Source organism: Diadema setosum, chromosome 1 (assembly GCF_964275005.1).
Source record: "Diadema setosum chromosome 1, eeDiaSeto1, whole genome shotgun sequence".
Taxonomy (NCBI): Eukaryota; Metazoa; Echinodermata; class Echinoidea; order Diadematoida; family Diadematidae; genus Diadema; species Diadema setosum.
This window is the reverse complement of record NC_092685.1, coordinates 3,188,724-3,213,085: the sequence shown is the minus strand read 5'-3', so window position 1 is coordinate 3,213,085 and position 24,362 is coordinate 3,188,724. Positions and strand designations below refer to the sequence as shown.

At 38.7% G+C, this 24,362-nt stretch overlaps 2 protein-coding genes across 5 annotated transcripts in view; one reads left to right on the top strand and one right to left on the bottom strand.

Annotated features, from left to right (window-relative positions):
• Positions 1-9,432, bottom strand: part of LOC140246510 (deubiquitinase DESI2-like) — a 33,276-nt gene extending 23,844 nt beyond the window's left edge. Inside the window, exons 1-2 of the mRNA XM_072325862.1 lie at positions 9,302-9,432; positions 1,959-2,280 (exon numbers count right to left, since the gene is read on the bottom strand). Coding sequence (XP_072181963.1) covers positions 1,959-2,066 — 108 coding nt within the window. The 5' untranslated portion in view covers positions 2,067-2,280; positions 9,302-9,432. The remainder of the gene's footprint in view (positions 1-1,958; positions 2,281-9,301) is intronic.
• A 3,741-nt stretch (positions 9,433-13,173) lies between these two features.
• LOC140233280 (uncharacterized) lies at positions 13,174-23,039 on the top strand. Of its 4 annotated transcripts, none has more exons than XM_072313403.1 (10): positions 13,174-13,295; positions 13,718-13,887; positions 14,293-14,341; positions 15,878-15,959; positions 16,412-16,452; positions 17,017-17,117; positions 17,452-17,806; positions 18,233-18,335; positions 18,679-18,880; positions 19,458-23,039. In XM_072313403.1, exons 2-10 carry the CDS (start codon positions 13,778-13,780, stop codon positions 19,501-19,503), a joined length of 1,089 nt encoding a protein of 362 aa, XP_072169504.1. In that variant the 5' UTR covers positions 13,174-13,295; positions 13,718-13,777; the 3' UTR covers positions 19,504-23,039. The 4 variants fall into 4 exon arrangements, with proteins under 4 accessions (XP_072169504.1, XP_072169498.1, XP_072169491.1 ...); XM_072313397.1 differs by having other exon boundaries at positions 16,412-16,545; positions 18,715-18,880; XM_072313390.1 differs by having other exon boundaries at positions 16,412-16,545.
• The last annotated feature ends 1,323 nt before the right edge of the window (positions 23,040-24,362 follow it).

Below are 24,362 nucleotides of genomic sequence, written 5' to 3'. Positions count from 1 at the left end.
TAACAATTCAATTCCCCTGCTGGCACTCTGGAAACTGGATACATTGTCGGTTCATTTGATTAACTTTCTGTGAGGACATGCATAGAAGTAAGAACATCCTTGTGTACAGGATAATGGCTGCAGTTCATCAAATCAGTGACAGAGCAATCACTTCTTGAGGTAGTCTCATTATTTTCAAGCATTGTGAGTAGATGGGTCAGTGATATGCATCAACCCTCGTTACAGGGAAATCTGACAAAGCAAATTACATGCATCTGTTTACTGTATGCAGGGGCCTGGCAGCACTGGCATCGCAACAGTACTTACTAATATTCCAATAATTTTTTTTCTTCTTTTTCTTCACGCTATCTACTGGATTCTGTAACCATTGTCATGCTAATTCATGATGCCATTGTCACGTTAATTCATGCTGTCTGCAGTAAGGTCATAAACTTTCCGTCCACTGTCTAGCTTTTGATTGATGTATCCACGAGACACTATGTAAGCACAGCCTCCAGAGATCATGGCCATATATCCATATGGTAGAGCTATTGAGAAAGACTTGCATACAAGACTTCACTGGAAATAACCAACATGGGGTAATAGTAGGGAGTTTTCGATTGGGTGAACGAGAAGGACGTGCCGCCGAGCGCAACCGTACGTCGAGGCGTCACGTCTGTACGTTGACCCGCTGCTAAAACACATTTCGATTTCGGGCGCCGTCACGTCTCGTGGCGTGTGCAGGAGGCAACCAGGCCCTGTGCCTTGCGTGCATATTAGCGGAATTTGTGACTCGTTTCTGTACTTGTAATATTTATTTTGTCTTTGACTAGATGCGTATCCTGGGAGGTATTATGTGGATTTTTAAACATGATGCATGGTAAGACTATTAGGCAAATGCACTGCTGCACTAGCTAGGCCAAAAGCACCAAAATCTGTTTGCGTACAGCATTACGTGTAAATGCATGTGTGGGACTACGGTAGGCAGTTGCAAAGTGCGAAACAGTGAAAACGGGCAAATAAAGTAGGTACCAGAGGCTGTAGTTTGTATGTCAGCGCTGTTGCTGTGACGTGTCAAGATCATAAGCTTTCATGTAATTAGAATATAAATATTCTCTCGAAAGAAAAAGGAAAACAGGTGAACTGAGCACGGATTTCCCGAGAGTCATCGTGCTCTTTCGCACGATACCCGAGAGGAGTGTGACGTCATAGCAAGGGTGGGTTGAGCGCGGCGCAACCGATTTGGGTGGACGGTGATTACCGGGGTTAACGCGTTCGAAATTTGTGCGATGAGCCGAGGGTCGACACTCGCGCATGCGCAGTACGTAAAAACTACGTCATAACAGGGTGACGCCTGGCTCAATGTGCAAATCGAAAAGTCCCTATTAAAGCAGTCTGAACATCATGAGGAAAGCTGACCCTTTTAGACATCATGGATTATACCTGTAATTATTTCTGCTGTCACATTCTATGAAAAGCTACTTGTTTCAAGAAATGGTAATAAAGTTGCTCATACGATACACCATGATACCGGTACTCAATTCCATGGGAAAATATGATTGAACTGCGCTTTTACTGAATCTTCTAACTTCAATGGTCAATTGTTTCTGCTGTGGGTCACTACAAGTGGACATGAGTAACAACGTCTGATTGTTAGACATATCAAATATACTGTAAAAGTGGAAATTTTCGCGGTGTTGAAATTTTCGCGCATTTGGCACAATCAGAAACTAGCGCGAAAATAAAAGCATGCAAATATTTTTGCTTGCCATATGTTCCTGTAGTTGATGTCTTGATACCACGGAATTAAAAACATGTGAAACTCTTCTCATCCGGCTGAGCGCGAAATATAAGTCGCGTGGAAATATCAACTTTTACGGTACCATTACCCCGGTGCATCACTTCATCATGTGTTCCCATGCCAACCATTTGACTGCAATCTGCATCATTTCATAAGTCATCAACATCAATGTACGTACCATATCATAGACATTTATCCTGACTTCCTCTCCTTTGTCCCTCCTATCCTCACTCTCGCTGTCACACGAAGACATTCTGTACAAGCCACAGAATTCCACAGCAGTCATATCCGTGGTTTAATCCACCTTTTGCACCACTTCCCACAGCTCTGCAGCAGATGTTTGGTCCCTGCGTTGGTCTTCTGCTTCCCAGTTCACTGGGCTTACAGAGAGCTGACCGCAACACGTTTTAGGCACTACATGTGCCAATAACCTGACCTCTGCTAAAATGTGTAGTCAATCACCACCTTGAATGTGTAGCTGCAAATGCCATTTGATATGCCTGAAATGAAACAAGAGATAGAGATATTTCGTAATGTAATCTGTAGCTTCATAAACATGGGTTTCCCATCAAGTCGCCTTTTCATTTTTTCTCAGCAATTCCTTGACATAACCACAAATCAGTTAAATATTTTTGACTTGCTTCATGAAAACCTGTATTACAGAATTTCATCATCAGACTAGAAAATGCATGGTGCAAAATCCATTTGTGTATGTGTGTGTGTGTGTGTGTGGGTGTGTGTGTGTTTTCACTTTCAATGATATCAGTGCTTACCAGAATTCTTTTCTGTCTGAATAAAAATTCCCTCCAAGATTAATTTCAACAAAATGACATATTGCTGACAATTACAAATATCCCCAGTATATGCAAACAATTCATGCATTTTCTACTAAATTCTGGATTTACTTTGTTTTGTAGATATGACTGACAGCAAATAACCAATATATAGAAAACCCTTAGGGCATCAAATATGACTTGAAGGTGTTGCTTGAAACATTAGTTTTCACTACATATAGTGTATATAAAGTAGAAAAAGACCACAGATTACTAAAAACTGTAATCTTTTTACTGAAGAAATTTCTCTCCCATAAAACATGCAAAGTTAAAATAAGTTGTTTCTCCAAAAAAATAACTGAAATCACAGGCAATCAGATCTATGTACGGGATAAATAAGATATTTTCCATCAATAACTAGAACATGTCTCTGTAATATGCACATAGTAACAGCAATTAAGCTATGAGGTGGCAATATTATGATGATACTGAAGTAGCCATAGTTGTGTATAATTTGGCCAAATTCTCTACAAAAATCACTTACCTATACAGGGTTTATGTGTGTGTGTGTGTGTGTGTGTGTGAGTGTGTGTGTGTATGTGTGTGTGTGTAATTCATTATTCTCACTTGGAACTGTTTCCTGCTTATAAATGTCAAATCATCTACAGACAGCATGAAGCCTACAGAAGTACAAAATGCATGTTTACTAGAAAAAAACTAGCTACATAAGTGACATCAATGCAAGTAATGCAACATGAAGAAAATAAGATCACAGCCTTAGTATGAAGGGGAGTGATTTCGAAAGAGAACTGAACTTTTCTACGAAACAGATAAAAAAAAAATAAAAAACATGGGAAACTAGGGGAAATGATCACAAAGACTTTTATTAGCTCTGGCATGGCACAGAAATTAGACTTTATTAGTGTGGATGCATACTGTAACACTGTCATAACCTAATTTGTGCACATTCTTATTGATGGTAAAACAATGTGCTGAACCCTACCATGAAGACAATACTTACTGCATAGTATATGATGCTTTATACATGTATGTAGGTTCATAAACAATAGGGCCCAATCATAATCATATCTAGGGGAAAAAGTTATAGTTCTTAGAAAAGTATTAATATTTTTTTTATTACCGATGTCGAATTTCACATTGATGAATACAATCTAGAAGAGACACAATGATTCAATGACTACTTATAATTTACATTACAATGTACATAGTGTACTTTGTGTAATGATACACTCTGTGATGTTCATCGAAAGGATGTGCATTGGAATACAGCATACACTGATGTTTTGGGTGTGCCTGCAAAACAGTACAAGGGTTGTTTACCCCTGATACGCATTCAAATGCAAATTTTGCACATATCAACTCTAAATAAAGATACACATATGAGCTATACAATAAAACAGAAACATTGCAATATGAAACAACTTGTGTAAGCACCTGCATTGTTTTCTTTCTGCTGTGAAATGCATAAAATATTTCAGATATATACCACACCACCTCTTCTTGCTAAAACAGGTACATGTACCAGCTTGAAAATATTACTTAGTAATGTGTTTGTCACACAATAATTCCTGAAGAGGAAGGACATTCATGTAAAAGTATCATGTACACCTCCTGTTCTGTGGGAAATTGCATCTACAGACAACAAAGTGGGAGACAGGATGTGTATGTACACATCTCATTTTCTAATTAGGATAACATCAGTCTAGAAGGATTTTAAAACCTGAAATAACAATGCCTTTTGGCACAGACACACACAACTCAACATAAAGACAACTTAAAGCAAAATACAATGTAAAAGCATGACAGTCTGTGGGTTTACACCCTTTCCCATTATTGTATGATTCTGGGTTGTCTCTTAGAATATCCTGGCAATCTGTCAAGACTTGGCAATGCAAAGTAAGAATACACAGCTCAAATCCATCTCATCTGGCAGACTTTCACAGTACAAAACCCTACATGTACATACAGCTGTATGCACTCCCGTGCTCTTCAGAGAAAGTTAAAGGTAGGGAATCCCATTTGCATGCCTTAAAGGGAAAGTAAACCCAAAGAGCAATGTGGATGGAGTGAAAGCAGCAACATTAGTAGAACACATCAGTGAAAGTTTGAGAAAAATCGGACAATCGATGCAAAAGTTATGAATTTTTAAAGTTTTGGTGTTGGAACCGCGGGATGAGGAGACTACTAGAGGATATGACGTACGAGTGGACAACAATACAAAGAAAATATAAAGGATATTCAACAAAAATTCACTTTTCTAGAATTATGAAAGAGCAGTGGACCAACCGCTTTCAGAAAGCAGGGGGAATAATTGCTACCCTTAACATATGTCAATATCAAGTTGATGGAATTTGTAATTTTCATGAAAAATGGATTTTTGTAGTATTTTCTTTATATTTTCTTAATATTGTAGTCCACTCATACGTCATAACCTCTAGTAGTCTCCTCATCCAGCGGTTCCAACACCAAAACTTTAAAAATTCATAACTTTTGCATCGATTGTCCGATTTTCTTCAAACTTTCACTGATGTGTTCTACTAATGTTGCTGCTTTCACTCAATCCACATTGTTCTTGGGGTTTATCTTCCCTTTAAATGAAGAGTTGTACATAAATACAGTGGTATGTTGAAGAGAGTATCATTTTAGAAACTCCCATAAAGTATTGAAAGTGGAAGGTAACATTTAGTACATTTTTATTGACCGTTAGATTTTGAATTGAATTTTTTTCGGGGCTCACCGTAAATTCCAGTACATTACAAGGCTACCTTTGCAGATCCATGCACTGCATGTGTGTCCATCATGTATATTTTGTGAAGAAAGTTCATCAAAACTTACAAACATTTCTATATACATTCTTGCCACACACTCTATATGTTATTACATCAGCTCTTATACTTTTAGATTTGTGTTTACAGATAAAAAAATACAGAAGACTGCAACAAAAAGGCTTAAGTGTGGCTAACACACAGAACTACTGAGTAGTTGAGTTTTGTGCATTATTCAAATTGTAGATAACTGTTGACTTCCAAATTTCTCAGCAGTGGCCTAAACAAGTCCCCTGAGGTTCATATTTAATGTTTTGCACTGCATTTTGGGAGGTCTGTAAAAGGTATCCCCTACCTTTAAACTCTACTGATATACAAAACTGAATATGTGCACGGTAAGTTGCAAAATTTTAAAGATATCTGCGGGATAGCAAAGTCAAAGTCTCTGCTGTGTAACAGACAGACAAGCTTTAAAATGTCATATTGTGTGACACTTAGATTGTATACTGCTATCAAAATGCTATGATCATGTGACAAGTCAGGATTGGATGTACTGTATAAGCTGTTATTTTCGCAGGGGTTTAATTTTCACAAATTTCGCGAATCACAGTTGGATCACGAATTTAACAACACGCGAAAATGTCTCCATGCACTGTGTTAATAGAGTATTAACGTTAGCGTCAGCGTCGATTCGCGAAAACAACATCGCGCGAAAATGTCTATGACCTCGCCAATCGCGAAAATATTTGTACACGAAAATAACAGCGTATACAGTATGTTTTTGCTACCCCATCAGCAGCAAACTTTTACTGAATGAGTGAATGTAACAGTCATGGGACACTCTATACAGGTGTTCCAAGGAGTTACTGCAAACCTCTCTCCCAAACTCTGTAGAGTTGCAAACTTTTACAGACTAATAAAAATTTTTACTGAATGCCAAAAATACAATGTAGGTTTTTTACTTCATTAGTTTTTCTTCTGAGTACTGATTTTTTTTTCTTCTAAGTACATGATACATTTCATAGTGGCACTAGTAACATGGACACCAGATGTGGTTATGACAGACAAGACACAGCAGTACATGACTACACTGTGTTAGTGTGGGTGGGTTCATGGCTACTACGTCCCAGCAAGAGTTCCAAAACAAACCCTCAAACCAAAGAATATAAAAGGTAACTAATTTACCAAATATACCTCTGTATCTGTCCAGCATCTTTAGTTTGCATTGCAATCAGTCCTGCTTCATATACATGTAGTCACTGCATGATGGTGGTACTCAAGGGTTATTTTTGTGTATTCATAGGTCCTCATAAGCTATCCATATTTTAATTACATTTCCTGACATTGCTTGGTTCAGTTCAAAATTTGGACTTGCTCTGATTCCAATAATATTAATAAATATGATAGATCCCTAGATGAGTTCAATTTGCATGTAAAACCCTAATCTTGGCCCTTTGCTAACTTGAAGGTATGGCTGGGTGTCAATCCCTTCATCAAGATATTAATCCTGGACACATCATAACTAATTGTTTTGATAGAAATTGAACTTGAAACTAAGAGAACATCCCGAAAACTGACAAAAACAAATGAAGTATACTTTAAACCAGATCTAGTAGATTTACAGCAGAAGTAGCACTACTAAGTACTAGAATTATGGCTAACTATTACTGTAAGTACTATGCAGGTCCTGACACAGGAAGTGAAGTGCCTATCTCACTGGAGAAGACTTCGCTGTGACTGCCGCGACTCATGCAACTCTGAAAACAAAAAATTAAAATTAAAATTAAAAATGGCTTGCGCTGTCACCATGAAGGCAACTCCAGGGTGACGTCTACCATGTTTGAGACATCTCCAAACAAGGTACATATTCACCCCAAAAAGCAGAGACATCGCTGTGACATCTCTGAGATGTCTTCTCAATTGCATAGGAGTCCCAACAACTGTCAATGTCTCTGACAGGTTGCCAATTGGTCTCCACAAGGTTGCAGCTCTATGGTGATGTAGACATCTCATAACTATACACAGCCCTGTCGCTGTACACAAGTGTAAGACGCGACAGGGCTGTACAGTGTGGACACTCCGTAATCTCTGTATTCCGGGGCGCCGACGCGATTTTGAATTTACTGCACCATATTTGTTACTAAGACTACATAAGGTGAAAACTTTATCTATTTAGCTACCGTTTTCAGCTATTGGTATTGATATACTCATTTTATAACTTACCAAAAATTGCACCTTTTTTAATCCTGTACGCCGCAGAAATCGTAGAAATTGCAGAAATGATTCGAAATGTCGGCGCAGCACTTGGGCAAAGAGGGCGCTGTCGACTTCGCGGGCGTACAAACTCTAGCAGCGCAATTTGCGTCGTTCAAAGCTGGGAAAGGTTCATTTTGAATGGCCCCGCGATGATCACAGCATTCCGGGTTAAGATTGGACTTTTTGCTCAGTGTATGTTGCGTGAGAGCTCACTATGGACTGAAATACCATGCTCATAGTCCAAGTACATGCATCTCAATTCACGTGAGCGATTCGTAAAATTTGTGAAAAGTATGTAGAAATTTTCAATAGTTTTGTTGTTGTGTGGCCGTGTTCGAGTGGTTTAGTAGATATGTGTATGGGGTTCCGTAGATATGTGTCCGTCAGACCCCGTGCTAACTTAGCGCACGGGGTGTGGTCGGGCTAGACATCTCAGAGACCTCAGCTCAGGGATAAGTAAGTCTTCATGACTTGGTCACAACTAATGTCACAACCATTATCATAACATAAACTTTACTGGCTCTTGTTTTACATGGTCTTGTTGCTGTACAAAAGTGTCGCAATGCCAATAATGCTTGTTGAAGTGTAACGTTAGTGTGAAATGTTACATCATTATTAGACAGAAAAATCTGTCAGAGTGTCTGTCCGGTCTGGTGGAGTTTTTGTAATGAATTTTTTACTTTACCGGCTCTCCTCCCCTGTAGGACTAGTTAGACTGTGTCACCAAAATGCTACAAGAACTTAACTGGACCACTCTGGAACAGCGCAGAGAAAATGACAGGCTAATTATGATGTACAAAATACACAATAATCTCACTCCTCTTTCAGCACAGGATAGTACATTATCAAACAGGCTACTCTGTTAACGAGAGCCTCGCAACCACACTATATCCTATCAGGTACCATATTCGAGAACTGAATCGCATCGCCATTCGTTCTTCCCAAGAACTGTAAGGAACTGGAATTCCCTGTCGTCAGAAATTGTTTCAGCGCCATCTGTGGGATCATTTCGAAACCGTCTAACGGTTGATCACAGTGGCTAGTTTTTTGTTGTTTTTTTTTTGTCAAATTTTCTATGTGCTTGTAAATATCTGTAAATAAATTGTATTATAATGTAAATAGCACCAGTCTGCAAGAATCTTCAGTCTATTGAAGGAGGCAGACTTAATCAGAAGAAGAAAAGAAGAAGACTGTCTAGGTAGGACGTAGGACTTATTAGGAGTCCCGTAGCCGTACGCCCGTAGGACAGTCAGGAGAGTATTCCGTGAAGCCAGCATGGTAAGCAGACGCAGACGTAGTCTCTGCGGAACATAGGCCCTATCCCCGACCGCGACAACCAACAACAGACCTATCTTTCGGCCAGTTGGGTAAAGTTGCAGCAACCACCATGACCACACGCACTCTCTCCCCATTCCCCGTCCCCCGATCCCCGACTGGTAGTGCAGTGCCCCGGTCGCCCCCCCCCCCCCCCCGGCCCAGTCAGTAATACTGCGAGTATGAACTGTAAATACACGTACTTGAGCTGCGCTGCCGAACGACTCGTCCCTTACAGTTGTATGTAAGCCAGCATAGCCGCGTCGGTGTACAGTATCAGTCAGTAACTCACAGGACACAGTGAACTAGTGAACTGCGGCTACATTTGGTCTAATCACAATTCTTTGATCTTGTATGCCATGACGGAAAGTAACTGAAAGACATGGACTCACCCAAAACCTCTCACTGCTCTGTTCCTTTGCACAGCAACAAAGCGCAATCGCAGTTGTCAAAAAGTATGTTGTGGTAATTAATCTGTCAGTTGTTTTGTGGCTTGCTTCCCAATGGTTTCGAGTAGAGTCCGATTCAATGGTACGACTAATCACATAGATAAGCATGATACGTATGATGTGTATTATTTTGAAGCCGAGATATACGTCCCTGACCATTACATTGCGTACGAACGCGGCGCTCTATCATCTTTGTTAGCACTTGAATACTCGCATGCTCTGCGCTGTGCGCTGCGCGCGCCCGTTAGTTTCTCTCATCATACAGCGCGCTAGAACACTGTACTTTGTGGCAAAGCAGCCAAAACTCCCTCTCTCCCTCTCTCCCCAGAGAGAGAGAGCGTCACGATTCCATTGTGATGCCTGCCTGTTCATGGAATTGAATTGAATTGAATGTTTTATTGTCCACAAATACGAATGAGGAAAAGTGCCTTCCACTAGCTTTTGAATACATTCAAGAGATATAGGACTACACAAATAACAATATTGTTCAAAGAAAAACATACACTACTGTTTGTGGCAGAAAATAAAAATACTGCCATGGTCAAAATATGCATAATGCATCTTCCCGGTGCATCTTATGTATCTTATTTAATTGGGTAGTTTAGATAAATTCCATAATTATGACAATATTATCAACATTCAGTAAATCACCCTCTTAGGCTTATAAACATCTTCTTGCATCACTTCTTATGTCTTCTTAACAACAATGTCATAACAATTTGAATTGGTGCTGACGCGAGTTTGAATGGGTTCACGTGCGTATTCAATATGAATGCGGGTGTTGTTTTTTCTAAACGTTTATAATATGAGAAAATCATGAAATCACATAATGCTGATGAAATCAAATTGAATGAAGTATTTAGCTTTTTGAATGTTGAACTCTACTGATCATTCAAATTCGCTCAAACGTGAATAATCACATCGTTATTAAACGCAACTCACTGACAAAATTGGATCGGAAACTTATCCATTTTATGAAAGAATTTTAATCCTGCACCCAAGCAGACATTCTTATACGCAGGAATTTTCGACACTTTTCTTCTCAATTGTTCAATATAATTATGACAGGTCCGTCAATTAAACTATGGGATTTTTATGGGGCCGGGGTTCAATAGAATTATTGAAAACCTTTTTGTGGGGTCTTCCTGCAGGGGCATGGTTGTACGCAGGAATGTAACGTGACAAATTGCGCGTAAACTTCTCAAGTTGTTTTCATCGCCAACATGCATATCATGTGCATCTTTATTTGGCAAACCGCAAAGCCAGAGCAACCCTGGATACAAACATACACACAGAAAAACATACATCCATTGAATTATTAATCATCATACAATAGTTTGACAACTGCATTATACAACTGAATGGAAGTATATATGTATACAGTGCAAAATTAATAGTTCAGACTATTTTTTTTTTGTGGGGGGGGGGGGGCAAGAATAATGTTCAATCTTGGAGGGTAAACGTGCAAATAAGTGGTAGAGAGTATACCCCTCCCCCACGAGGGGGCTTAACTGCATTTAGATATGAAATTCAACGATCTGGTGCACATTTTACCACCGTAGCATATTTATGACAATTTTTCAAGGAAAAATATATACTGAGACCCAATACGTTATGTAACGATTTTAATTTAAAAGCAAAAAGGCTGCAAGAAAGAACTTTTGCACTGTCGTTGATTTTTTATTTAATTTACAAGCTCGCAAGTTGCTCGGGGAGGGGGAACTGAGAAGAGAGATGGGAAGAAAGAGAGAGAGAGAGAGAGAGAAAGAAGAGCAAGTTTGTGAGAGACTGATTACTCGGTGTTGAGAAAGTAGCCTTACATCATGGTTTATTGGGCGGGTAAAACGCCAATGAACACTATATCTCACTTTCACTACTTCTGCTATCTAAATTTTGACTTCTTTCTTTCTGTTTTCTTCTTCGTCTTCTTCTATACTTTTCTTTTCTTCTTTTCTGCTTCTTCCTCTGCATCTACTATATTAGATCTCTTCTCTTCTTATATGATACGCACAGATATGATAGGACAACAGGTATACATTCGACTCTGTTTCTATAAAGGGAGTTAGTATAGACGAAATCTTATCATGGCAAAATCATATTGAGTGTGTCTCTTCCTAAATGAGGAAAACAATTGGAATCATGTAGGATTAGATAACTTGTGCCTAGACAAATCTTACAATGCATATAACATCTTAAGAGTGAGCGTGCATACATAGCTGAAAGTCATGTGACCCGCGTTCATCAAATCAGATGGCAAAGATCTACATTGAGCCCTCTGAATTGTGTTAAAGCTTGATGATGAAAGGAGCTTTGCGACACGGACGTTTGAGACTACGATGGACGTTCTCCCTCTCTCCTAGTCGTGTTGAAAGGTATAACTTTATTTAGCCAAAGAGATTTATCTCCACTGAGATGGGGAAAATCTCTTTGGCTTTCGCCTATCGATAGCATGTTTAGATTACGCAAGGACGCAAGCTTTAAAAAATAAAATGGCGCCCCCATTATTATCGGCGAAAAAATAGCCCATGCAGGGGGGTGTTTCACGAAAAATTTAAGTCGAACTTAAAAATTAAGAATGACTTAGAATAATGGTATGCTGTTGTTTTCTCTTTTCAGTTTTATTTGATGTTTGCAGAATCTACTTCAGATTGTTATCAAAATTTACAGAAAAATCCTTCGTCCTTTTATTCTGTTGATTGATATACTCTGTTGCAGAATGAAATGTCTTCCAAATTTTCATTCTTATGAACGTTAGAATATCATTGAAGTCATCATCATTTTTCGGCGAAGGACTACTGTATAGTATCAAACAGGTTACTCAGTTGACGAGAACCACGCAACCGCATTCCTATCGGATATAAAACACTTTTACTCGAAAATTGAATGGCATCGCCAGTCGTTCTTTCCGAGAACAGTAAGGAGCTGGAATTCCCTGTCGTCGGAAATTGTTAGTTGCAGCGCCATCTGTGCATGGGAGCATTCTGTAACCGACTAGTTTTGTTCTTCATATTTATTATGTGCTTGTAAATATCTGTAAATAAAGTGAATATAATGTAAATAACACAATCTGCAAGAATCTTCAGCTTATTGAAGGAGGCAGATTTAACAAGAAGAACACACAATATAAGCTACCCTTATTTTAAGTCAATCCAAACAGTAGGTCCCCTGTACGATCCGACCGCGCCGGTCGTACGACCAAGACAGGAAGTTTGACGTCACAGTCTTGACAGTTTCCAGTCGTAGGACTGGGTCGTCGTATAGTCGTGCTTTTGTTGTACTACTTGTAGTAGTATACTGGAGTAAATTCTTCGTGAAACACCCCTCGTATTCCCCCCCCCCCCCCCCCCGCCTCTCCCGTAGTGAAAACCAAAGAAAACTCAGACGACTGATCAGCAATTTTGCGCATGCTCAGAACAGGTTTTTCCCACTTTGGTATGGCATGGTGAGCTACGCTACCTAGCTAGCTCTCTGAACGTAGGTCCGGCGGCGCGGCCTACCCTAGCGGCCGGCCGGCCGGGGTATTAGCTAGCGCTAGCTCGCCGCGCGTCGCGAAAATCTAAAGGTAAAGCTGTGAGGTAATAAGCAAAGAGAATTAACGCAACGTTAGCTTCCTCTGTATGGATGGGATGGCGGCGCGGCGGATACGGTATGTCTCTATTCACGTTATTAGAAACGTTTATAGGCGCTAAGATAGCATGTGCACGCACGATATCGGTTATTGAAAGTAAATTAGAAAGTGTCTAATTTGAAGATTAAGAGTTGTAACACTTGTTTAATATGCCTCCTAGCTTACAGTCGATTTGCACTATAATTGTAATTCATAGGGCTGGCCTAAATGAATCAAATTCAATCGGTACCCAGCCAAACGTACAGCTACGTACGTAGGGTGCCTTCAACGGTCAGCTTCCTCTGTATGGATGGCGGCGCGGCGGATACGGTATGTCTCTAACGTGTTTCATATTAGAAATGTTTATAGGCGCTAAGATAGCATGTGTACGCACGATATCGGTTATTGAAAGTAAATTAGAAAGTGTCTAATTTGAAGATTAAGAGTTGTAACACTTGTTTAATATGCCTCCTAGCTTACGGTCGATTTGCACTATAATTGTAATTCATAAATGAATCAAATTCAATCGGTACCCAGCCAAACGTACAGCTACGTAGGGTGCCTTCAACGGTTAGGTCTCGAGTTGTATACAACTAACGTGACGTTAGGCTAGTGTTTACAATATGTATCTCATGGGGGTGTCTCATGTATACGCTAACGTTAACAGTTTCACTAACCTACCCTAGGTCTGATTGTAGAATCTAATTTTTTGTTAACTTCGTTCATTAATAATAATTTATATGTTGAATTAGAGGATCTACAGTGCTCCATTCTAGGACCTTTAATGGGAGTGGACCAACAAAGAAAGGAAAATGGCTGCACGTTTGAAGAGGTTTTCCCTGCCAGGAAAAGACAGTCGCTGCATTCGGTTTGACGGTCGGGTGTTTAAGATAAAGACATTCATGACTCCTCCAACCACAGGGTGAGTTGAAATAGGTCTAAGACGTCTAGTCCTCCAATTTAACAGATCAAAAATAATAGATCGTCTACAGTATTAACGTTAGACCATAGAACTCTAGGCGACTAACAAGACTTTAAACGTAGACCTAACGTTAGCGGGTTCTAACGTATTAAATGTAGGCCTGTGATAGTATGTGTATGTTAAGTACTATGTCTAAAGGTTAGTGGTCTCGGTCGATCTGTCTAAGTAAGGTAAGTTAGATTCTAACTGTTAAATGAATTTATCTCACTTGGATGCAATAGAATGAAAATTTCTGCGAATTTGTCACTAGCAGTGAGAATAATGGGAATGATATCAACGTCGGCAGGTGTATCAAAACACATTTTCTACATGTAATGAATTGCAATTGTATATTTTTGTCAGCAGAAATATCGGTGATTATGTGAGTGAAGATGTACTTCAGAGAGAAATTGAGGTGAGTGTTAAGATTAAAAAGATGTGTTTTAGAAGAATGAGAAAATGTTTAATTCTTAACCGTTGTAAGTAGCACATAATGACATTTCATTTCAGCTGTTAGTGTTATAATTAAATCAGAACAAGAGAAGGAATTCCATGGGATGTTAAAAGTTTATTTACAAATCAGGCAAAGATGATCATTTGAAGCAAGCAAACAAACAAACAAATAATATACCAATGATTACCAGTGTGTGATTATTTCAAAATTGCCCACGTAAAATAGCCTTGTTTAGAATTCAAATTGAAAAGGCTACTAGTATCTGGTCCTAATCAATGAAGTGAAGAAGAATCTAATTATTCACTTCAAGAAGCAGTAAAAACATAGCCCTATCAAGAGAAAATGAAAGGGCAATTTTATAAGGCCCCAACATAATAAGATGAGAAACTTTTTTTTTTTCGAGTCAGTTTTGAATGGATAATATTTGACTGAAATGGAAAGAGTTACTTTTTTCTTTGTGTTACAATTTTCTTTGTGTAGTTTTTTTTTTCAAGGATATCTGTGGATGGCAGTTGCTTTTGCGACATACTGATTTGCTTTCAATTGGTAACTGTCTCATTGACCGATTATATATTTTTTTTTTTTCATTTGCAGATACACAATATACTGCTTATTATTCTGATACAAATGTAGAAGTTGAACATTACATACCGGTACAGTGTATTCGATGTCGCATTTCAACACATTTGTTCCTTTTGACTCAATTTGCTTTTAAAATGTAGGGTACCCTTCCTTGGAAATGAAATCGCTTGAGGATATCATAGCTACTCAGTTTATCCTCACTTGATATGTCAAAACAAGAATCAAACATATTCAGCATACCGCAATTCAGCAATTCCCATCGGAAGAAGGATAGTTTATTGTAGTTAATAAAATGCTTTGAAAGATTTTGACAGGCCAAATTTCTATCGAAGTGTGATAATTCCTGCAGAGGCAGTCTATTCACACAGGTAACTTGATATCTACTTTAGATTTTACCAGGTTTGCTGCGTGCAGTATATGCCAGAAACTACCGGTAGTCAGTGATACAGAACAGATCACAATTCTTGTCTGCGTTAGTAGTGGATTGTATACTGTATGTTTGAGGTGCCAAATAATGCCAATTAAGCAATGGTAATTGTAATAATGCTTATCATATAGTGAAGTATGTTTGGTTTTGGCATGTATGCTTTGGCAAAAAAAAAAAAAACAACAACAACAACAACAACAAACAAACAAAAAACAAATATATTGATGATAATCATTGTATTTGTTTGCATATACCTGAACTTACTATTTCGATGCAACTTGGAAAGAATGATACAAAAAGCAATGAATGACTTGTGTGTTGATGCTATTGTAAATATTGCAGCACACAGTAATAAGCTGTTCTTGCTTATGAATGCGCTTGATGAAAAGTGGAGTAGGTCATGAATATTGTTCTGTATTCATGAAAACTTTATATGTAGTGAAAAGTGTTCTTACAGTTATCATTATATTCATCTATTATTCTCACAGGATGTATTCAGAGCTGTGCTTTCAGTACCTCCAACTGTGGAACCAACGATTATGAAAACCAAGCACTTTGTAATCAAACCTGGTGAGGATCATGTATGAACGCTACTGTTTGTTTTAGGGAGAGAGTTTATATTTTGCCCACTACATTCAGGGCAATTCCGTGAGCCCATATTGGCAACGTGGCTGAAGAGGTTGTTAATGTCCATGTGTGATTTTTTTCCCTTGATCTCATTATTCATGCAGAGTTATTCAAAAAGTATAGGTATACAGTATTTTCTTTCTTTCGTTTCTTGATTGACTTTATCTATTTTTTTTTTTTGTTTCATTTGATGAAGTAGGGGAGACCCACAAAAATCCAGCAGAGCCTCTCAAATATTTTAATCTATTCATTTACAAGTCACGAGGAATACAGAGTCACTATGATATAAGAAAAAAAACAACAACGTCGACATTCGGATCGGGGCCTGTACAAGCAAGAGAAATGCCCCCCCCCCCCCCTACTAATTGCGTTATGTTTTTGTTTATTGTATGCAGAGCGCAAGGAGTGGAAACTTCCCCTCAAGGTTGATTTCAAGGTGAATGGGCAGTCTCTACTTGCTCACCACTTTATGTATGTCCTCCATGTCAGGATAATTGAACAAGGAAACTCTGTGGAAGCTTCATCAATGGTAAATTGCCAGACAACTGTCAAATAAACACTTTTCATTTGCAAAGTATAATTTGGGCTCTTTGACGGAGGTTGGTTTATCGGAATATTTTGTTGAAGTTGATCTAATAAAACATTTAATTCACGGTCAGGAAGAACAAATACCAATCAAGTAATGGCAGAAATAAAGTGAGAAACTTCTGTCAGTATGGAAGTCTTTCATTGAAAAGGTTAGGTAAAAATCATGAAGAAAGGGGTAACGTCAGATACATGACTTGTCACAATTACCCAAGAGATCAGACACTTAATATTTTGGTTTCTAACGTTTAGAGTCCTGCTGCTTTACATGTACACTGTACTCCAACATTTTTGTTAACATGTGTGGCTCCAGTTCTTGGCATATTCTTATTTCACCTGGCATAAATGAACTTGTCACTCATTTGGTTTGCCCATTTAAAGCATGGAAATCCATTCAAATGCACTTATCTACTAGGATGCTATGCAGATAGATGGCAGCAGGTCGTGTGATGATACTGGGGACCCCAAACCAAGGAAGACGAATCCATCTCCATCGACATCAAAGAGTTCTAAGCGGTAATTGACTGTAACTTCTGTCTGGTATACACATTTCCAGTAATCCCAATAAACATATGATGAACATAGAGTTCTGCCTTTGTAACCCTTATTAGCCAGTTTCTTGAACCTTATCAAAGAAGCATTTGCACAGTTGTTAAGATTGTATGTGTAATGTACAAGGAAGAATTAATTCAAATATCATCGTAATAACATTACAGCTTGCATGATTTGATTCTCTTACAGTCAGTGAATATCAACATAGTGATAGACCAACAAATGTGTGAAGTTGTACTTATCCACTTTATATTTTGTTATTCAGAGAGTGCTTTAATTGTCGAAATATCCATGACAGGCAAAAGAGACAACTCTGTCATGGTGGTAGCAAGGGGGTAACACCTCATCTGAGGTCAAGCTGTCACAAGAATACAAGGCTTACTCCTCATCGTGGCGCATCTGTGACAAGGTCCCAGTATATTCTGAGGAAGCGGGCCCTGCGTTTGCCTACCACTTCAGAGATTAATAGTGATAGCTTTGCAGGATGCGGAAAGCCAGAAGACGAACTTGACGGAAATAATTCTAAAGGAAAACGTCTGGATGAAGAGAAGAATGGGATGGGTGATGAAATCATCAAACAATGCCAAGAGAGGGAAGAATCACCCGAGTTGGAGTCGGGCTATGGTTGCCACATGCATGCAAAGGCTGTATTGGTATGTTACTCCAATGCCTGTCGGATTATGTGTTAGTAGTGCAATGTATTCGGTTTCACTCTATAATTGTTCCATTATAATCATAAGCTTCGTCGTAGTTTCGACGTGTTATTTTTTTTTTTTTTGCATGTTTATAATTGCTCATTGACATTTCAAACTAAATCAGCATCAAAAACTTTTGTGGGAGAAACACCATTAATAAATAGGATCTACCTTTAACTTGAATCAAAAAGATAAGAGAATCAAGAGAACAGAAGCAAACCACCAAGATATCAAATTATGATATATTCATGGGTAATTTACGCCATGTTCAAAATTTATTTAAGTAATCACAATTGCCTCGTTCTGATTTTTCATAACCTTTTACATTATACTTTATGTTATCAGTACTGCTTAATGCAGCGTCTTTACTTCCTACTTTGACAGGGGTCGGAGACCCATCAGTGGAGGAAGAGTGGAAGACCATGTAGTGATCAATCTGGGACATCCAGCATTGGTGATCAAGGACCTTTGGCAGCCAAGCCATCAGGTATGTTATTAAGATTTTTAGATTCTAATTCCTCTCTTTATAAAAAGAAGAGGGTGTTTGTGTGTGTGTGTGTATGTATGTATGTATGTGTGTCATTTTATCTTTGACAAGTGAGAAAAACGTTCTGAACTAATGTGGCACAATTTGAAAAACTTAAAACTCCCGTTGATGTCCTTTATAAAATGCTAAAACAAAACATAAACCTTTTCAAGCAGTTGTCTTGGCTGAAGTCAAAGGTAGATCCACCAAGCTTAGTATTTGTGTGATTTATAGAATAAGAGTTTGATACTATAGAGGTGGATGAGGTCACAAAATTATGTCATCGTAAATATTCTTTGAATAGACTTTATGTACGATTCTCACTTCGATCATCTGCAAGATGATGGAGCAGCCAGAGTAGCTCACATCTTCCACCCAGGCCGAGAGCGTGTAGAACAGCACATCTTGGCTGAGCGGCTGAGACTGCAGGAGATGGCCACAGCAGCAGGAGATGCACAGCCCCCAGAGAGACAGGTCACCCATGGCTTTGTTAGGCAGATGATTCAGTAAGTTTAACTCCATGAGACTTTTTTTTTTCTTTTCATTTGACTTATCACATCATCAGCATGATCCACCAAGCTGAGTTAGACAGGCTACAATTTGACTGTTTAGACTGGTCAAATATATTTATTTACAAGCTTTCACGTATTGTACGATGATAGGTTGGTAGACGTAGTTATGGCAGTAGGAGTCATTTGCATGTTGTTATGATAAGGATAACACTGTGCCTAGAATGTCTTACAAGTGTGAAACATTTGGAAAGTGCCGACCTTTATATTCATGGGGCACGCTTTCTTTTGATAAAATGATCTCATTCAGTGCATTTATTTTGGTCTTGGATGGCATGATTTCCTTCAATTGGCCTGTGATGTTGAAGTGCCAGTTCAACTCGTGCCAAGATGCTGACGATACTTTATAGAATAGCCTCTAATTCTTATGACACTTTTTCCTCTTAACTCCCTTACAGTGGTTTTGATCTTTAAAGACGACAAAATAAATACTGTCTAGTGAACCTCCACTGTGACATACGTGTAACTGTAGACCCTAAAATGTGGTTTCTCTTGTCTCTTTGTTCTCTTTCAGGGCTGTAGTGTCCCCTGTGAAAATCCTGTTTACTGGCAAGAAATGAATATCATTTTGCTCAAGATTGCGTTATTGATTGCCAACAAGGGTAATCGAGGAGGTGAACCCTAAATCCAGCTCCATGGCCCCTGACCCATTTTTTTTTTCATTATCGTAGATATTCTTTATTATATGAAGAAAAAATGTCATGCATATGCATATCTTTGATTTGTGCTGCGGTGGAAATGCAGTTATTTGTGGTGTATGAATGGAGCTTGAATTCACTTTAATTTACGTTAAAAATAAAAGGAAATGTGTAATTTAAAGGCATATTATATGCCTGCATCTCTTCATTTTGATTGCAATTTCCTTTGAGAGATTATAATCTTAACTAATTTCACGTAAGTTTAGACAACTGCAGCAAAATGTAACCATGCAGTGTCATCAATATTTCGGCAGAGTATCTCATTATGATTTTACAGCCCCTGGATGGTAGTTATAGAGCCATATCAATACTGGTTAGTGCAAGTGCGATTGACCAAGTACAATTCATTTGATTCTTTTGGTATATTGAAGAAATATATTGACTGCTTTTATTTAGGGCATTGTTGATATTGCTCCTCCTGATCTCAAATTGGGTGCAGCAAACTCACCGCGTCGTACGGCATTGAGTTGAGATCCACTGGGCCCTCGAAGCAATATGTACTGTCAACATTGCACCGGAAAAGCATTCCACATCTGTACAATTATGAGACAGGGCTCGTATGGTTTGAAAGACAGTTTGCAACGGGAAAATAATGTAATTGCTGCCAACAGCTTTCAGAAAATATGTACATCATAGTTAAGTTGTTTACTTTGCATCTGAATTATTTGTGCTTTCATAAGGTTCGGTACACTATGTGTAAGTCATAGTGGCCGATTGGAACAGAAATAGATAGATCATGAAGATAGATAGATAGATAGATAGAGAGGAATCAGTGAATGCAGAAATGTTAGTAGAATACAAATAAGTGAAGTTTGAGAAAAAATGGGCGATCCGTTAAGAAGTTATGAAGTTTTTCATTTTTGGTTATATCTGTGTGCCGTTAATGCAAGATAAGATGACTACAGCAATTAACGATGTCACAATTGGGCGGCGATATATAACAGAAACATAAAGAGAATTCCACAAAATGTAACTTTTGATGAAAAGTGCACGGTCTTCAACTAGTTACTAACATACTGAATATACCAGAAGATATTTTATAATAACACTGTGTATATTCTCAGATTCTCTAGAAGTTTTGTAGAGGTCAAATGAAAATGCTGAAATTTGACCTCTTTCTATATCTTGGAAATTGCTCCAGGCATCTTCATGAACTGGATACAAATATATGTATTGCCTGGAAATGAATCTCGGGAAATTTTGGGTCAAAGATCAAGGTCAAAGGAACAGCTAAAATACTGAAATTTCACTAGTTTCTCCATCTCTCTGAAAGGCTCAAAGTATCCTACATATATATATTCCCTAGGTTTAATACGTTTGGGGACATAAGATCAAAAGTCAAGGGAGAAATGTCATAGGCGAATACTAGATGCTACAATTTTGCTCATTGCACATGTTTGATTACCGGTCTTCTCTTCTGGAAATGGTCATAAGGTCAAATATAAACAAAATTGAACCTCAACAGTGCACAGCAAGTGCAATCATGAAACTTGTGAATTGCCAAGTAATTGCTCTTTAGAAAACGATTTTGTCACTCAAATGGAACTTGGCTCAAGGAATGCACAAGCCAGTCAACACTTTGGCGTTGTGCTATCAAACTTTCAAGCCTGTCATTATGATTTCTTGTCAATCATGTGAAACTGTCGTTTCATATTGCCCAGATCATAGTGATAGAACGGAGACATGCGAGTTGCCATAGCGACCTTTCCATTCTTTTTTAATATTTCACTGCCACATGTACACGTCATCTCGATACACTGAGTGTGGCTACTATGACGCAAACTGAAGTGTATAGCACGTACTTCCACTGTGCGTAGTCACTATCCGTGTAATGAATAATAAATGCCCCATCTTTTACCGTTGACAGTTTCCTCGACACCACTCATAGTAAATGATCACTGATTCTGAAACTTACTTTGATAACCGATACGTAGAAAGGTGATGGAACGTGGGCCCAAAATACACGCTCATCGGAATGTTTTTTTTTTTCGTTTGCTCCTCTGGTATTCTACTATACGTCACTATGAAGCTTGTAGAGTACTAGTACTCCTTTTATGATTGTATTTGTTCATGAGAAAAGACGGAAAATGAATGCTACTACTCGTAGTATATACATGTATTTAGTGGGTTTTGAAAGCTTAAAACATCACGAGGAAAATGGGCCATTTCCGGTTTTCGCCCGACGGGTTTTATGATTTCTCTCTATCTCTCTCTCTCTTTAACGGTATATATCGGAAGATTTCGTAATCTGAGCCTGTAACGTTTGGGTAGGCATGTATGTATATGAAGTAGTTGATACCCAAAGTCTTGTGCAAGAATATTCGTTCTCCCTTTGGCGTGAAATGACCGGTTTTGTTAAAGAAAGACTTCCTTCTTGACACTATTATAATAGCAGAGTAAGGGGTAAGTTTTCATGATTCCTTCACGACAAAAGTGACAGGACTGACAAAACAAGGTCCAATGAGGTTTTATTTCCTTGTATAGCCAGCAAATTAATCACCTTGTGTTGCTATCGAAACCAGCATTTATGATAAACCAAACGAGGCCCCTTTTCACTTTATCGTTCAGTTTAGGGAGAGAAAAATCATCAGTAGTTATAATTATATCCAAAGATCATACGGCGTTATCAGACTTAATCATTATTTGCGTCATTCTGGAACATTAACTTATTGACTGTGCACCCGGACTGTGCGCATCTTTCGGCTGGCAGAAAAAAAAAAAAAATCTATGGAGAGTGCTGCAACCATGACAAACATGCAACAAGGCAAACATGTGGTTTAAAGAAGCATGTGTCTAGGAGACAGTTTCTAACGTCATGATATGTCGTTAACTGCCACAAGGAAGGTGATGGCGCAAATAAGCCCGCACCTGCTCCCAGAATGGCGTTTGTTATCATTATGACTACCCCGAGGAGAAAATGTCACAGCGGTAGTTATTTTTCATCAAGACATCCTACTTTCCAGGAATTCCCAAGGCAGGTATACTCATTTACTGTAGAAAAGCATCATGTTAAGGTATAGCAATGGCTGCTTGACATTACGTTCGGGGCAAACATAATGAAGACATTTCTCAATGTTTTCCATTATTGAGAGGCTCTGTCACACGCACGTCTTCATACATTTTATATTTATCGTTAAATGTGTTGTGTTTTCTCACAGTAGAATATCATTTTGAAGGATTATCAGACTGATCATCGCTTCAGTGAAAAATTTTGAGCTTCTGTTGTGTACAGTGTAACATCCCTACGCCACTGTCTGGAGATGGTGCTTTGTCATTCATGTATAATTTTCAAGTGCTATAGTCTTGCACGCGTAAACATCTGTACGTTTTAGACAAAATTTGTCGGAAAACCAGACTGCCAGAGCTGTTAAATAAAACAGGACATTTCGTTTATTCAACCCCGGATATTATAGTGTTGTATCTCGTCGTGTGTTGGCCTACGCCTGGATTTATTCATTTTCTTTGTTTTGTTGTCTATAAAGATGCCTCTGCGTGTATAGAGGCTGAATGAAATGACGACAAATCCACTGACTTTGAAATACATGTACTAGTATATCGATCTGCGCTCATATACACGAAATTACCCGATTTGAATTATTTCGAAAGACTAAACGTCGCCAACGTCAATTAGTGAGTGGCCAGACTGCGGGTTAATGAAACGCGGCAATGACTGCTTGCGTTATACTACCTTTCAGCGTTTCCTGTAAACTTAATTGTTTTTCCTCACCTAAATAATATATTGTTGATCAGTATACCGTTGTAACCTTATATCAGCAAATCATTTACTGCACCTCACGGTTGCAGACGCGTGATATCTAGGAGAGATCAGTGTTACAGACTCTGTAAAAGACACAAGGACGCAACTACGAATGCGGCATCACCACTCCTAGGGAGGGGGAAAAAGTTTGGTCACCGGACTTGCCTGTGTGAACATATGCAAACACACACACACACACACACACACTCACGCGGACACACGATATATTGTCACATTACTAGTAGTAGGCATTACGGAAACCAATGCCTAAGTATTCAAATGTCGATCGTGTGAAAGCAGCAATATAGCAGAGCACATCAGTGACAGTTTGAGAAAAATATTGGACAATCGATTAAAAAAGTTATGAAATTTTACAGTTTCGGTGCCGTAATATACTACAGTAGACCTCGCCTAAGTCGACATCGCATAAGTCGACAACTCGCTTAAGTCGACACAATTAAAAAGTCCCGATTTTTCCCTTTGTTATTCCTTGAAAATTTCCTTGTCTTAGTCGACATTAATTATAAGTCGACAACTCGCGTAAGTCGACCTGATTTTTCAGTCCCAACTGAGCTGAAATACGTGTTAATTCCCTCGTCTAAGTCGACATCATTTTTCGCTCAAAATCTTATCGCCATTCTCTGAAAAAGAATTGTTTTCCCGCTCCGATTCGCTGCGTTTCTACTCAGTAATTCGCTAGTGTACGGCGCGGTAGCGTTCGCGCCATGCGTCCATTACGTATGTCTTGTATGCCAGAATATAGAAAGGACATACACTCATTTACACTGGAGCATTACAATTTAGTCATGTAGTACCCAAGACAGTTCACTTTACCCCTTTTCTCCCTCTCGTTTTTCTCAAAACGCACAAACACTTATATGTCCCAGTAGGTATTCATTATCCGAACATGAAGTACATGTAGGTGTTTTTGTAAATCCGAATATTCTAAAGTTGATTATTCCGA

Excerpts from the sequence above, each read along its gene's own strand:
- LOC140233280 (XM_072313390.1), top strand. The coding sequence starts at position 13,778 with ATGGCTGCACGTTTGAAGAGGTTTTCCCTGCCAGGAAAAGACAGTCGC. Across the intron at positions 16,546-17,016 it reads CTGTGGAAGCTTCATCAATG|GATGCTATGCAGATAGATGG; the intron begins GTAAATTGCCAG and ends CTTATCTACTAG. Across the intron at positions 17,118-17,451 it reads ACATCAAAGAGTTCTAAGCG|GCAAAAGAGACAACTCTGTC; the intron begins GTAATTGACTGT and ends TATCCATGACAG.